This window comes from Sceloporus occidentalis, unplaced genomic scaffold (assembly GCF_023333645.1).
Source record: "Sceloporus occidentalis isolate IW3139 unplaced genomic scaffold, rSceOcc1.0.p SCAF_1, whole genome shotgun sequence".
Lineage (NCBI taxonomy): Eukaryota > Metazoa > Chordata > Lepidosauria > Squamata > Phrynosomatidae > Sceloporus > Sceloporus occidentalis.
In genome coordinates this window covers 250,988,428-251,004,440 of record NW_028316981.1, presented here as the reverse complement: position 1 = coordinate 251,004,440, position 16,013 = coordinate 250,988,428, and the positions used below count along the sequence as shown (strand labels likewise).

Here is a 16,013-nt window from a genome sequence, read left to right as displayed (position 1 = left end):
TATATACAGTATATCTTGTCTTTTACTAAGAAATAGTAATTTACTTTTTAGAACTTAACAGGTTTTATAGTTGCTCATGAATATAACAGGGGATGTCAAATTTATGGTTGTGAAGTTACAGGCCATTTCCAACTTAACAGAAAAGAAATGAGTCCAAATGGTGTAATCCCCCAAATAAAGAATAAATCTAATATGAAGCTTTTCCAACTGAGATTTTGTAAGTTCAACAACTGGCTATATTGTGAACATGTTGTTTATGGTTTCTCGTCTTGGCTGATTCATTTTCAGCAACATGTCTTGACTCATTCAACATTCTCTCTTCCAGAATCTGCATTACTGCTTGAAATTGCTGCAAAGCGTCAACAGCTTGATCACCACTGATATGCATCAATTAGTAGAAAATGGAGTGGTGGTTAAAATCTTAGCAGACTGAAACAAAGGTACTCCTCCCATTATTCTTTTTCTATGGCCTTATCTGGTCTTTTCTTTCTCTATGACCTGAAAAGTTTTCATTTGCTCTGAATTCTGAGGAGCCAGAAATATCTAGAAAGGTACAAACCATATTTCACATAATGAGAGAGGGTCCTACAAATAGTTAAAATTAGAGCCAAAACAGACGGCCGTATAGGGGCAGCTTGATGCTGCTCCTTTGAGCACCAGATTGGGACTGTGGCAACCACATGCCATGGTCCTGATCTGGCTTTTTTCCAGCGCAAGAAGCAGCAAAATGGGTGCCCTTTCTGCTGCAGTGGTGGCTTTTCTGCACTCCTGCGGTGTGCGACATATGAATGCTGTGCCGCCAGAGTGCTGCAAAGCTACCCGCCATGTGGTTGGGCGGGTGGCATGACACTGTCTTGGGGGTGGCATCGGGGCATCCATCTAAATGCCATGCCCCCACACAACCCCAAAGCTGGCATATTGTGCCAGTCTGTTTTGCCCCTTAGATAGTGCTCACACTTGCGGATATAGCAAACAATCTATCAAGAACTGCCCTTTCCCTTGAGTTCAGTAAATCTGTACTCAAACAGCAAGAACCTAATTTCAACAACTGATAGGTGAGAACAGGCAGATGTCTGTAGACAGAACTGTCATCATCCACAAGCATTAAATTTTATTTGGCTTAAAATTAACAATGTTCTGCCCTAATATTTACTTCAATTTGTTTACAGATTCAAACATACCTGCCCTCTTCAACCATACTTGCCCAGTCAGCCCAAACTCTCATAACTTTCAGTCTTGCCTCTGCTTTCCCTTTCCCCTGAGAAAGTTCTCATCAAATGAAACCTACCCCACACATCTGCACATTCCAGTACCAGGTAACAATCTTCCCTCTGCCCTACTACTAAGTGTCTAGCCAGCACAATCCCTCCTATCATTCCCCAACAACAAAGGTTATACACACTAAAACTTCCAGTGACTACTTTAACCAATATAAAAAATTAATACACACAGCTTAACAGCAATCCCCATTGTAGTACAACCCAGAAAAGCAACCCTACAGAATTTGTACAGATGGCAGAGTGATGTGGGTTGCAAAGGACCTTTTGATGACTAGCTTGATGCAACATCATAGCTGTATGGCCAGCTGCACGACCCTGATCTCTAAACCATCTAACAAAAACGTTCTCTTGTTTGGTGAAAGAATGGGCTTTTTTTTTTAAAGGCTACTTTGTGCTTGAAACAGGTGGAAGGGCTAGAATAGCTTTTAAATGACAAGTTGTGGCCCCACAGCTTCTAGGTTTTGCCTTTTCAGCTGATTTTCTTTGCAGATAGATTGGGAAGAAGACCAGGGGACTTCAGAAGGCATATTGTGTGCTTTAGTAGACTACATGGAGGCCACAGACCACAGTTTGCATGCCCTGCTCTATTTTAGAAGGAAAAAAATGTCTTCAAATGAAAGATGCACCCAAAGCCTCTTCTAGCTACTAATAAAGATTTTATTACACAAATAGATGGAAGCTTTGCAACTCTGCTCATTAGTTTGCAAGATTTTACACCTGATATTTAACAGCTGAACCTGAACAGCTGGGAAAAACAACCATGGGAGCAGGAAATCTGTCAGGCAAACACTTCCTTTTTTAAAAAATGGTTTTATGGATTTAGAGTGCATATGGCATTAGAACAAGGTCTTCTTTCTTTAATGTTTTATTCAACCAAACAGTTTCCAGTGGTGTAAGAGAATTTTAAGGATACATTCTGATTGTCAAGGAAAGAATTTAAAGTGCACCCATGTTTAATGGGGCCCAAGCATACATGGATTTCCCCTTATGTGGGGGGATCTGGAAAGGATCCCCACATAAGGGGAGACCCGCTGTACTTTACCTTTTTTGTTGCAAATGTATGATTTCTTTTGTCTCACACAGAATCAACTTATATGTCTAAATCCTGTCACATGTGTTGTTCTAGAATGTAGTTACATACATAATTATTATTCCTCTGAATAATGAGTTTAAAATTTCTTAGAAGAACAGCAAAAACATTTTTTTTAAAAAATGGGAAGGACACCCAGTAATTCATTGGATGAACTTTGATTGTTCAATTTTTTAAAATGTAAGAATCCCTGCATTGTTACCATTATTCATATATGTGATGTATCTCTTTTCTTTTTCAAGGCAAAAATACCAACAACAAAAATAGTAAAAAGAAAAGGCAAAAAAAAAAAAAAAAAAAAACCCACCAACCCAAACCTTCACAGTGAACCACAGCATTACTGGAACATTACAGTTAGAAGATTGCAAATGTACCCTTATCTCCCACAGCTACTCTTGCTGATTATAGTTTCTAGTACCTTTGCCCTAGAGACTGTAGCTGTTTTTAAAGGAGCAAGTTCAACCAAAAGACAAGGACAGGAAATACAAGGTCAAGCCAAGTGCCACTATATAAATCCAGAAAGACTGTTAATGGAACACTGTAGACTTCATGGAAACTGCTCTAATGAAAAGGACTTTAAACAAGCATCATAAAACTGTGCCAAATGCTAGGAAAGTCCTTGCTAATATTTCTACCATTTCACCTTCAAAAGAGGTTTTGACATCCAGTGTGTCAGATATTCCCACAGTTTTACCAGATGTAGTAGGTTTAAATTCTGTGATTAAAGTAAAATCTGGGAAGAAGAGGCCCGGGACTGTGATAGTCTCAAAACGATCAAATACAAGAGGCATGTCCCAGGATCAGTGGGATCGGCCAGTCATTCCAACCAGAAGACCTGGCTTCAAGGTGTGCTATATCTGTGGCAAAGAGTTTGGATCACGATCACTTCCTATCCATGAGCCACAATGTCTGGAGAAGTGGCACATTGAAAATGAGCAGTTACCAAAACATCTCAGAAGACCAGCCCCTCTTAAGCCTCAGGCTCTTTGTGGAGGATCTTCTAGTCCGATGGCTGTAAATGCAGCTGCTGCTCAAAGCGACCAAGCTCAGCTCCTGCCTTGTCAAAATTGTGGTCGTACTTTCCTTCCTGATCGTCTCTCTGTGCACCAAAGGAGTTGTAAACCAAAGACCAATTCAGGGCCTTCAAAGTACAGTTGTCCCAAATCAACTGGTTATGGGCCAGCATGTTCCATGTCAGACAAGGTAAATTAGGAGACATCATACTTTGAAAGAGGCCCAGTTGTTTTTGTATGGGAATTCACAATTCTACTGCTATTGAAATTCATGTTAAAACCTTCACCATTGGCCTCAGTCAAACTAAGATTTTATTTCAGAAAATATAAATCAGTGAGTTGTCTAAAACAAACTTCAGCTGACTGGACCACTTCCCATGATCTGAATTGCCAGTAGAAGTGCAAATTCCATACAATACAGTTTTTATAAGACAAACTTCATTATTTTCCTTTTGTAGTAATAGAGGTGATTTAATCAGTATCAAACTCAATCATAATATAATACATATTTTTAAAAAATGTTTTTCATTTGATGTAGTTAACTGTGGAAGGAGGTTTAAAACCACCAACTCAAAATGCATTACAAATATGAGCAAACAGATGAAGCAGAGTTTTCATGAAACTCATGTAAGACACACACACACACACACACACCGAGCTTAGAAAAGTTACTTTTTGGACTAGCGCTCCCAGAAACCCAGAGTAGGTTGCCTACTAATTTTGGGAGGTGGGGTTCAAAAAGTAATATTTACCACTTTTGGGATCCAGAATCAAACAAAATCACTCTGCTGACACTACATAATTCCCCACTTAGAATGGAACAATTTTTGATGTATTCTGAATCTGAGTTTTATGGAAATATAGCTGAAGAAATTATTATAGATCTATAGGATTTGTAAGAGATCTTTCAGTTGACCAACCAAACCCAAAGAGTACTCAAGATTGGCCCCTCCTCATCCTGGAGAAAAGTGACCAGGGGGTGCCACAAAGTTCTGTCTTGGGCCCAGTGCTATTCCACATCTTTATCAATGACTTGGATGAAGGAATAGAAGGTATTGTACTGTCAAATGGGCATTTTACTGCTTATCAAATTTACAGATGACACTAGGGTACTTATTACCCCAGAGAACAGGATCAGAATTCAAAATGACCTTAACAGATACGAAAGCTGGGCCAAAACTAACAAAATGAATTTCAGCAAGGAGAAATGTAGGATACTACCCTTTGACAGTAACAATGAAATTCACAGATATAGGTTGGATGACACCTGGCTTGATGACAGTAATGCAGAACAGATCTGGGAGTCTTAGTAGACCACAGGCTGGACATGAGTCAGCAATGTGATGAAGCAGCTAAGAAAGCCAATGCAATTCTAGGCTGCATAAATAGGGGTATAATGACTAGTTTGAGGGACTATTGTGTCCAGTTTTGGGCACCACTGTTCAAGAAGGATGTTGAGAAGCTGGAGCATGTCCAAAGGAGAGTGACCAAAATGGTGAAAGGTCTGGAAAGCATGCCCTATGAGGAGCTTGGAAAAGAGAAGGTTAGGGGGTGACATAATAGCCATGTTTAAGTATTTGAAGAGATATCATACTGAGGATACAGCAAGCTTATTTTATGCTGCTCCAGAGACTAGGATCTGGAGCAAGGAAAAGAGGACACATTAGGAAAAACGTCCTAATGGTAACAGCTTTTCAACAGTGGAATTCACTGCTATGGAGAGCAATGGCGTCTCCATGTTTGGAGGCTTTTAAAAAGAAATTAGATGGCCATCTGCATGGCAGGAAGCTGGATTGAATGGCCCTTGTAGTCTCTTCCAACTCTTCTATGATTCTACTCATCTTGCCCACCAAATTGTGAAGTGTGAAAAATTAAAGGAAAAGGTATATTTAACAAGCATCCTACATTGATTTTTAAAAAGCTCTATGCACATTTGCTATGCTTTTAATGCAACATTCCTTTCTCCTTCATTTATGAATGTTGATTTAGCTTCTTTCATTTTTTTTTAAAAAATGAGTTCTTATTTGAAGTGTTTCTTTCCCTTTTGCTTACATGAAATACCCCTTTCACTGAATGTAAGAACACACCGCCCTGTTCTTTTGTATTTTTTCTTGTGATAAAGCAAAGAGGGCCAGAGCTTACAAACTTATCATTACCAAGGGCATGGTGTCCCCTTTAAACTGATTTAAATATTATTTTTGTTGTTGTTTACTGCCATCCAATTTTGACTTATGGTGGCCCTATGAATGAGAGACGTCCAAGTCACCTCCATGTCATCAGCACTGTCAGGCCATGACTTTCTTGACTGAGTCAATCTAACTGGGGTCTTCATCTTTTCATACTGCCTTCCTCCTTGCCAAGCCTTATTGCTTTTTCTAGTGAGTCATATTTTCTCATGATATGGCCAAAGTAAGGCAATCTTAGTTTAATCATCTTGACTTGGTATGAACCTGCCCAGACCTTGAGGAGAAGGCATTTCTCTTAGTCCCACCACTGTCACTAGCAAGGTTGACCATACTCTCCCCGCTCCTAATCCTTACACATAATTCATTAATAGTCTTGTGTTCCTTACTTACATTTCATTGTTTACTTAGAAAGCAATCTATATCCACTTGAGGCACTAAAAAGGACAGATAGGCGGGATACACACCGCCATTTAGTACGTCTTCTATACGTACTAGGGTTAGGAAGGGGCGGTGCTTCCGCACCCCCCTAACCCTAGTACGTATAGAATACGTACAAGATGGCGGCGCCCCTTCCACATGGGCGCCGCCATCTTTACGTACTGGACGCACAGCGTCCAGACGTGTCGCACCGCTTCTGACGTAGCGAGCGCGACCCTGGCGCCTCGCTACGTCGCAAACGCGACTTGAAAAGAAGCTCCATTTTGGAGCTTCTTTTTTCGGTCCGCGCGGGAGTCGGGCCGTCTGAAGGCTCCGGCTCCCCCGCGGACCTACTGGCGGCGGCGGCAGACCGCCGCAAATCGGCGGTCTGTACCCCGCCATAGATTATGGAGAAACTGGTTTCTTTGTGTTGGTCTTCATTGCAGAGGGTAGATACCTGTAGTGATGTATTCAAGTCTTTTACTCCAGGTCTGAAGTCTCTACCTGCAAGACTCAACTCAAGGCTCAGGTCCTTGCAAGATAGTTTCAAACTGAGTCTCAAGTTAAATTTCAAATGTGGGAGACAACTTTTTTCAAAAAAGGAGGGGGGCTGGGGTGGAGTTTCAGGAACTAGAAAATCAAGAAGATGTGCACAAAGTTAGGTTAAAAAACCATAGGCAGTTTATCAAGATTACATTTTAGATAAATGAGGTCTACTCAGCAGCATGTCCCTGCTGCACATCAGAGGAACCTTCTAAACCGTTTCCTAGGAGTAGCAGAAGACAAGACTCACCCCCATAGTGAGGAGTACATTTATCAGAGGAAAACAACTGTATTAAGCAATGAGCTTGAAGAGGGGGTCTACAGGATACAGGAGCTTCTTGTACAGCAAATGTGAAGTACCACTTCTGTCACATGGCTGGTAGGCAAAAAGCAGTAGATGGAAACATTGTTCAAAGGATGAAAACCATTTTCCATTCTGTAACTTTCTGGATGACGTTAGGCCAGAAAGTTGGTCACTAAAAATATACAAGTTGCAAGTTGAGTCAAGTGAATGCACCATTTATTGTAAACTCAAATATAAGTCGAGTCATTGAAGTAATTGAGTCTGAATCAGTCAAGTCTACATCACTGGATACCTGTGCCGGAACCAACATTTTGAAGAAAGCTATTTAAGGACTAGACAAATAGGGATGAAAAGTGATTAAGAATTTTTTGACTCTGGACCCGTACAGACAGGCCAAAATAAAGCTGCTTCAGGTCACTTTGGAGGTATGCTGTTTTAATGATGCATGCATCATAAGAGGCCAGAAGCTGTGCCAAAGCTGTGGTCCAGTCCTTAGGACTGGAGCGTGGCTTTGGCATGGCTTCTGGCCTCTTATGACGCATGCATCATTAAAACAGCATACCTCCAAAGTGACCTGAAGCAGCTTTATTTTGGCCTGTCTGTCATTGACAAACTGAAACCAAAGAAATCCCCAGATCCAAGAGTTATTTTAAATATCAGCTGTGAAATGGCTAGTCTCCCAATCAAAAAGAACAACTTGTCCTTAAGACCAGTCTTTGTACTAGAAGATTGGAAAAACTCCCAATGCCAATTTATAAAGGGATCCTCAGGGGGTCTGAGAATTCCAGGCTGGTTAGCTTAACAACTGTTCTATATGAATTGACAGGCAGTCAATTAAGACAAATGTTATAATGCAAAGAGAAAATAATTAATCAGGCTTCTGCAAAGACACATTCTGCCTCACTAAACTTTGATAGTTCCTGTAGAGTGTCAACAATCTTTTGAGCACTAAAAAGGTTTTTGACAATAACTTCACCAAAGGATCACATAAGTAAATGCTAGAGTCTTGGAATCAGAGGAAAGGTTCCAACATGGATTCTAAATGGTTAAAGAACCGGAGGCAGATGTAAATAATGCCCTTCACCCAGAGATTTGTCTTGGGAATAGCACTGCATCATCCTGATGATGACTTTTTCTTTCCTTTTTTAAGTGGTAAAAATAATCAGAAAGGGATAGTTAAGGATCTCTCCAAACTGAGCTATTAAAATGGCAAATGAGGATTAGTGGAAGCAAGTGTAAAATAATGCAGTTTGCAAGGGGAGGATTGGCTTTGATATCTGCTGATTGTTTCTGAGCTGCCAATGACTGATTAGGAAATGGATTTTGCAGTTATGGTAGGCAGTTGGAGGAAAACCAACTCACTGAGGACTTTTAGCATGTGGTCTTAAACAGAAAACTTACTGAAACATTTCAGGGTCTGCACACTTCTGAGCTATGACAACAAGACTTTACATGTCTTCATTGCTTTTCTTTGACCCTTCCCCCAGATCAATATCTCCCTTAAAGTCAGCCAGTCAAAATTTGCATTTTAATTTGGGAAGGCAATTTAAACCAGCTTCAAGCTAAACTAGGGAATCTACAGAGCTTGAATGCTATGATGAAGCTAGCAAAGATCTAGCAAAGGTAGTACAATTTCTAGCAAAGATCTCATCTGTCCTCACAAAAATGAAGTTCCCATGATCCTTTGGAGGAAACAAATGAATCAGCATGAATCAAGACTACATTTTTTATTTTGGGGGCAAAGCAGATGGGCCAAAAGGAGCGGCCAGAGATAGCTCTGGGCCTGATTGTTCTGGGACCACGGCAACTGGACAGTCCACTCCTGAAGTGGGCCACCTTCACAGTCCTGAATGGAAAACCAGCAGGAGTAGGGTTTTATTTTTGTTTTTTGCTGCTCCTTTTTCTGGCAGCTTCAGACCACCTTAGCCAGTCTCACAGTAGCATCCGGCCACTGCAGGGGTGTGAAGCATCTAACTGCCATGCCCCTGAAGTGGCCAGAGGCTGCCTTATTTGGCCCATCTGTTTCGCCCTTTGATTGCATGACAAAGGAGGCAGTACAGATGAGTATGAGAAATATGAACTCTTTTCCCAGCCATTGCCCCCCACTATCTCCTCCCACAAGACTAAAATGGGGGGGGGGGGATTTAATTGGTACCAATGAATGTTCTCTTTGAGCTGCCACACAAGTGTAGTAGATTTAGTGAGAGCCAAAGAGTTCAAACCACTCCAACTTGTACATAGTAGGCCCATTCCAGAGGGCTATTTGATTAGTTCCAGTTAAAAAGAAAGTAAGGTTTCCCTGCATGCTATGGCTGTGATCCAACATAGGCCTGCCAGATCCCAGGGCTTGTCCTTAAGTCTCCATTTTCTTGTGGGTCATCTCCAGGAGATGAGAGCACAAATTCTCCAATTTTGGGGGGCTAAACTGCAGGGAAGATCAAAGGGATGCATGAAAATGGCCTGATACAGATGGTGCGAAAGCGCCAACCTAGGGCCAAAACTAGGATTAGGGGAGTGTATAGCAACTGCATGCTCCTCAGCCCTAGTTCATATGGATGGCACCATTTTGAAGGCATGCCATCCATACACAGTGCGGCATGATGGCATCATGCACGCGCCACCTCCACATGGACTGATGCGTGCATGATGTCACTGCACTGCTGGAGGGCACTTGCAGTGCTCTATCTGCAGTGCAGAAAGGAGCTCCAAAACGGAGCTCATTTTGGGCACGCGCTTCATTCCCACAGCAATTAGATTGCTGCGGGAATGAAGCCAGGGAGAAAGGGGTGGAGCGACCCCTTTCTCCTATGGCTGCACCTGTTGGGGTGTCCGGGGGCATCCAGCCCCAAGGAAACCCCTTTTCCAGGCCATGGGGAAGTGGCATTTTGCCACTTCTCCGTGGCCTGGAAAAGCGGAGGATTGGGGCCGCAGGGGCTGCCAGTGAGGCTGCCCTGGCCCCAGTCCAATGCGGAAAGGGGTGGCAGAGACCCACCCCTTTGGGGCTGTCTGTATTGGACCCATCTCCAGTTCAGGAAGCAGAATAGCAGCTCGCTACAATTTGCAAAATTTAATTGTGGCTGAAAAACTTGCAAACACTCTCCAAGACTTTTATATATTTAAGTTTGGGCTGGTACAGATGGCCCTAAAGGGTCAGCTTGACGCCACCCCTTTGAGTGCCAGGTTGGGGCCACAGCAAATGTGTGCTGTGGCCCTGATCCTGCATTTTTCTGCCCCCAAAAGAAGCAGCAAAATGCCGCTTCTTTGGGGGTGGAAAAAAGCCACCCTTTCCACCACAGCGGTGGCTCTTCTGTGCTCCTGCAGTGTGCAATGTCTAGTGTCTGAATGTCATGCTACCGGAGTACCACAACACTGCCTACTGTCTGGTTAAGCAGGTGGCATGGCGCCGGCTTCAGGGTGTTGGCAGGGCATGTGTCATCTAAATACCATGCCCCCACACCACCCCAAGCCAGTGCTTACTGCAGTTCTGTTTCAGACCTTTGTCTCTTCCTTCTCAGTTATTGTTGCATCAGGGCCCACCCTTCATTGTCCTATGCATCCACCTTCTGTTTAAAATAGGTAAGATTAAATGTTCCTTATATGTCTCCCTAAACAGATGATAAGAAATAATCCCCTCATTTCACCTTGATCTGGGACAGCCCTTTTTGCCAAAATTTCTGTCTCAATTTCTAAACACGAAAATATGTTCTCTCTCTTTCTCTCATTCTCTATCTCCCCGTATATTTGAAAGACAATCTGAGAGCAATTGTGACAGGTACTTAATGCATAATGCTTAATTTTATCACCAGGACATCTCCCTGGGTCTTAGGTTTTGTCCAAAAATCTCAGGGCCTGGAAAAATTGGCAATCCTATGGCACTTGTGGGCATAAGATTCTGCAAGCATACTTACATAGACTTCTCCCTCTATCCCAGAAGCCAGATTTTCTGTGCCTGCCCCTGTACTGCCATGACCATGCTGGGGGAGGGCAGATGGTTCTTGCAGCAAAGAGAAGAAAGCAGATAGCCCTTTCCCAGGTCCCCAATGAGTATGCTGTAGATTGTGTGGGGTGGGGGGATGATAACTGCTCTATTTTCCAAGCTACAGAACTACAGACAAATGCGATGATTGCACAAGCTCTGTTCTTACCATGATCACATTCATGATCATGATTACATTTACAATACATACTGGTTTGGCAGTAGTACTTATCACATGTGTCTTCAATCGCAGGACTGGGGCTATTGCTGTCATTGACTGCACCTCAGTCTCTTTTCTTTCTTTTTTTTCCTTTTTTTAAATTTTATTATATCAATTACATTCATTTCAAAGTAACATACATACATTCATTTCAAATTAATATACTTACATTCAAGGTCATACTTCTTCCATTCTAAATTTCATTTTTTTTTCTTTCCAGTTCATTCTATCTTCATTCAGTTTATTCTACCTTCCAAATTACTATCTTTTCATTCTACATTCTAAACTTCCTAACATCATTCCTACTAAGTGGCATATTTTATTGTTTCATTGTGAGTCTTGCTTACATTTTAAAGAAATGATATAATTTGTACCGTCCTTTTGTCCTTACAAAAGCGGATCCCATCAGATTTTGTATTTCTTTAATAATCTATTTTTCTATAATTGTATTCCTTGAGTTGGAATCAATTTCTACTTCCTGCCGAAATATTTGTCTTAATTATTTCATCTATCTTTACTTTCAACTTGTTCTTTCCCATAACTTTGTTGCTTCTTTCCATTCTTCCTCATAGTCATCTAAAAATGTATTGTTTAGTTGATTAGTGATCTTTTCCATTATTGATATATCCATAAGTTTCATGATCCATTCTTTTATGGTTGCAGTTTTCTGTTCTTTCCATCTTTTGGCATAAGTTAAATGGGCTCAGTCTCTTTTCCAAACTGTTCTTTAACCTCAACTTCTTGCCCTATTGTTTTACTCAGCATGTCTTTTATTTTTAAATTTTTAATTTCTATTTGTAATACAGTTTAGCAATGATGGCAATGCAATGGGGAAGGGGAAAGAAAAGAAAAGAAAAGAAAGTGTAAAAACAAGAAAACTAGCCTTCTCAGGATTAGTGAGGGAGAGAAGGAGAGAGAAGGAGACTGCGACCATGTGACTGCCCAATCCTGGAATTGAAGCTGGTGGTGCAGTGGTTAAATGCCTGTACTGTAGCTTCTCACTCAAAACCATAAGGTTGAGAGTTCAATCCCAGCCAAGGGGACTCAAGCTTGACTCAGGCTTGCATCCTTCTGAGGTGCCTAAAATGAGTACCCAGATAGTTGGGGGCAATAAGCTTACAGTTGTAAACTGCTTAGACACTGTTAGTTCAGTATGAAGCAGTATATAAATGAAGCTGTTTTTGTTTATCATATGGGAGGGTTAATGCAACAGCAGCATGATTGACAGCTATTCACCGGCTTTGCCTGACAATGAAAAGGTGTTCCACAGTCACAGGTGGCCTAGAGACCAGTTATAGGTCTGTCACAATGTCTGATGATATTCCACCATAGACACTACTACAGTGGTACCCCGGGATACGAATTGATCGCGTTACGAAATTTCCGGGGTACGAAAAAGTTAGATTGGAAAAAACTGTTCCGGGTAACGAAAGATTTTTCGGGTTACGAAATTCATTTCGGCGCGTTTCGGCGCGAAATTCAAATGCGAAGCGCGGCTAGCGGCTTTCCAGCACTAACGGAAAGCCTTTTCGGGTTGCGAAATGTATCGGGTTACGAACGGCGCCGCGGAACGAATTAATTTCGTAACCCGAGGTAGCACTGTATCCTATTTCTGTTCCACTTTTTTGAGCCTCGTGCGATTTTAAACAGAAACTTTTAAAACAGAAAGGTTTTAAGGCAGGTGACAGGGTGCTCCTATATTGTTTTAATGTATTTTAAGCATTTTAATCTTTTAAATTGGATTTTGCAATTGAATTTGTTTTAATTATTGTAGTAATGTAATTCTATTTTAATATACTATTTTTCTATGTTTTTAACTGTATGGGTCTGTTTTTTTTTTAATGTTGTAAGCCACCCTGAATCCCAGCCTTGGGAGAAGGGGGATAATAATAATAATAATAATAATAATAATAATAATAATAATAATAAATGGAAACTTTGCATTCATAGGAATTTTCCTCTCCCTGAACTATTCAGGGACACTGGAGGGGAGCTGACGATCCCTTAAGGTTTAGGAAGTGTGTCAGGCTTTCACACACACAACGCTTCCTAAATGTTTTAGCTGCATTTTACCAGCACTTCAGCACTAGTCTGAAAATCTTATATGTCAGTGCTGCATTCTGGTCTATGAATTTTTACATAATCCATAATTTAATCTTCAATGTTTCCTGAGTTTTAAAGCAAAGCAGTATGTTTGTTTTGATGGGTTTTTTAAGCCAAAGTTGTTGCTTTATAATTCATTTGGTAATGGAATTTATAGGCCCATTTGGATTAAGTAGGATTGATTATATCTCAAATAAACAATCTAAGGCTAACTTACTTTGGCTCTGCTGTGCAGCTATGATATCGTTCTTCTCAAATCCTGCTTTGAATTTGTTGTAGTGAAAGATCTGTAGACTCATATTTTAAACATTCAGTTCCATGATGTGAAGAAAGAGGGTGCTGTTCTGCTAGAGTAAATATTTTCTGTTTCATGTGTAAGTGACTTTTACAAGTGTTTACTGTATTTTTCAATGGCCAGTGAAATATATGGTGAATTTTTAATTCTGAAGTTCCATGGGCTCAGTCTTGACTATCTGCTGCTGCCATCTGCTGCTTTTTCATGTTCTATGTGTGCTTGCAAAATACATATGCCTTCTGTCTTCCTTCTTTTACTGTTTAAAACCAAAATTCTTGCCTTGCTCTACAGTTTCATTAGAAACTGAAGCATTGAATTCACACATACTAGGAAATCTGGGGGCAAGAGTTTCTTTTTGAAACCCCTGTGCTTCATATATTGTGAAAGCTCTTTTTCAAATTCAGCTTGCTTTAATTCTTTTAAAAAAAAAACTTTCAGTCAAACCAAAAAACAAACAAACCTGCAAGCTTAGAAAAGCTAATGCTAGACGAGGGACCCTGGGACTATTGTGTTCTTGTTGTTTTTAAACTTTTTACAGTCACTACAAAATGGTTTTGGAGTTATTCCATCAAATAATTCCATTCCCATGGGTCTGCAATAACAAAAAAATTTTAAGCGAGCACATGGCTAAAATAGTGTGGTTTTTATTTTCCTCTGAACTAATAACAATAACAATATCTATTTCTTATCTGCTTCTCCCTATGGATCAAGACAGAGAATACTACCAAATAACATGACATATAACATCGGTTAAAAGAGCTGTGATTGATGTGGAAGCAGCTGACAGTCCCACCCCTTCTCATGAGTGATCTCCACTGTGAGAGATAGAATTAAGAGCCATTTTACAATTCTCTTGTGAATTCTACCGATGGAGATCATTTGCATAAGTGTGGGTCAGTGGATCATCAGCCAGCTGCTTCACAATCAAAAGGGGAACAGATCCCCATCAATTATAGCTACTGCAGCCCAGTAAGTGGGAACTGGGGGACTTCCACAGTTCCTGTCCATCCCCTAAACTAGGTGCTACATAGGGGTTGTGAATATGGAACAGTTATGAATGTGTAACTCTAGGTCACTCATTCATAACTGCCCAATTGGATTCCAGCCAAAATCTCCATCTCCAGAATCTCCTCCTTCACAATCTGGGTGTAACCAAAGAAAATGTCCTCTAAAAGCAGTCAGTCTAGTTTGGGCTGACTGATGCCCCCTAGAGGACCTGAGTGTATGGGGTAAGTTATATGGGAGAAAGTGATCCTGTACATAGGTTGCACCCAAAATATGCAGGGGTAGTCAAAGATAGGGGCTGTACAGACTGGCGGGAAGCTGGCCTGGGGGTGGAGTTGGGACATGGCATCCACATGACGCATGCGATTCCGCCCCCAGGCCGGCATGACGCCGCAGGCTGCACCACATGGCGCGTGGTGTCACAGCACTCCTCTGGCACTGCATCTACATGTTGCAGCAACAAAAGAGTATGGAAAAGCCATGTGCCAACAGCTATGGTGCCCTTTCCAGGGTGCAAAAAGGAGCTGCTTTTGGGGGCTCCTTTTCGCGCCACAGAAAGCAGAGTTTGGGGGCCACCCCTTATGGGCGATCTGTTGAGCCCCATAATAATGGAATAAAAGCCTGATTTTTGCATATGTATTCTGTAGTTAAGCTAAAACTCAATACATCATGAAGTAGAACAGTATATTAGATATAATAACAGAAAATAATGTTTAGGTTTGAAAGGGTTGTATTAGGAGTAACTACTAGAGACATAACTACTTGTAGAGACATCTTGTAGCACCTTTCAGACTAATCGAAAGAAAGAAGTTGGCAGCATGAGTTTTTGTAGACTTAAGTCTTGATTCTCCAAATGACAGTCATGCCTTACTCCAGAGGAAATGATGGTCCAGGTTCATGTGCTCATAAGCTCCATCCCCATTCTTTTCTCGTCCATGACAAGTTCAACATACACACCTTTGCACCAAATCAACTGACAACTGGTTGAGATGGGTGCTCAGGTTTAGAATCATAGAATCGTAGAGCTGGAAGAGACCACAAGGGCCATCCAGTCCAACCCCCTGCCATGCAGGAAAACACAATCAAAGCATCCCTGACAGATGTCCATCCAGCCTATATTTAAAGACCTCTAAGGAAGGAGACTCCACTACTCTCTGAGGGAGTGTGTTTCACTGTCGAACAGCCCTTACTGTCAGGAGGTTCATTAGGCTGAAGTTAGAAAGAGCATACTACGCTAGTGGAAGATGGGATGAAGAAAATCCTGTTGATGCTGAGGTCATGGAGTCTGTATGATATTCTAGGACAGAATGGGGGAAGAGGACTCTGCAGCTATTCAGCTGAGGTTTTAGCAGGTGATGTAAGGTTTTAAGCTTCACCTGGAATAACTTCCAGGAATGCTTGAAGAAGAAAGAAGTTTGATCCCCAATTTTGGGGGGAAAATGAAATCCAGCTGTATAAACACTTATTAAACCAGTACAATGTCATCTGTAAAAGCACATACTTGATCCTGACACATTAAGATAATAGAAGAACTTCAAAATATTTGTACAGTACTCTGTTTCTATGCCTCTTGCTCAAATG

At 41.2% G+C, this 16,013-nt stretch overlaps 1 protein-coding gene across 4 annotated transcripts in view; it reads left to right on the top strand.

Annotated features, from left to right (window-relative positions):
• LOC149323744 (zinc finger protein 474-like) overlaps positions 1-16,013 on the top strand; it is a 44,055-nt gene that overhangs the window by 7,548 nt on the left and 20,494 nt on the right. For 3 of the 4 annotated variants that reach the window (XM_089491703.1, XM_089491719.1, XM_089491711.1), the window contains exons 2-3: positions 326-440; positions 2,613-3,573. In XM_089491703.1, coding sequence (XP_089347829.1) covers positions 2,920-3,573 — 654 coding nt within the window. In that variant the 5' untranslated portion in view covers positions 326-440; positions 2,613-2,919. Of the gene's footprint in view, positions 1-325; positions 441-1,169; positions 1,317-2,612; positions 3,574-16,013 lie in introns of all 4 variants that reach the window. The other variant, XM_089491697.1, reaches the window with a different exon arrangement.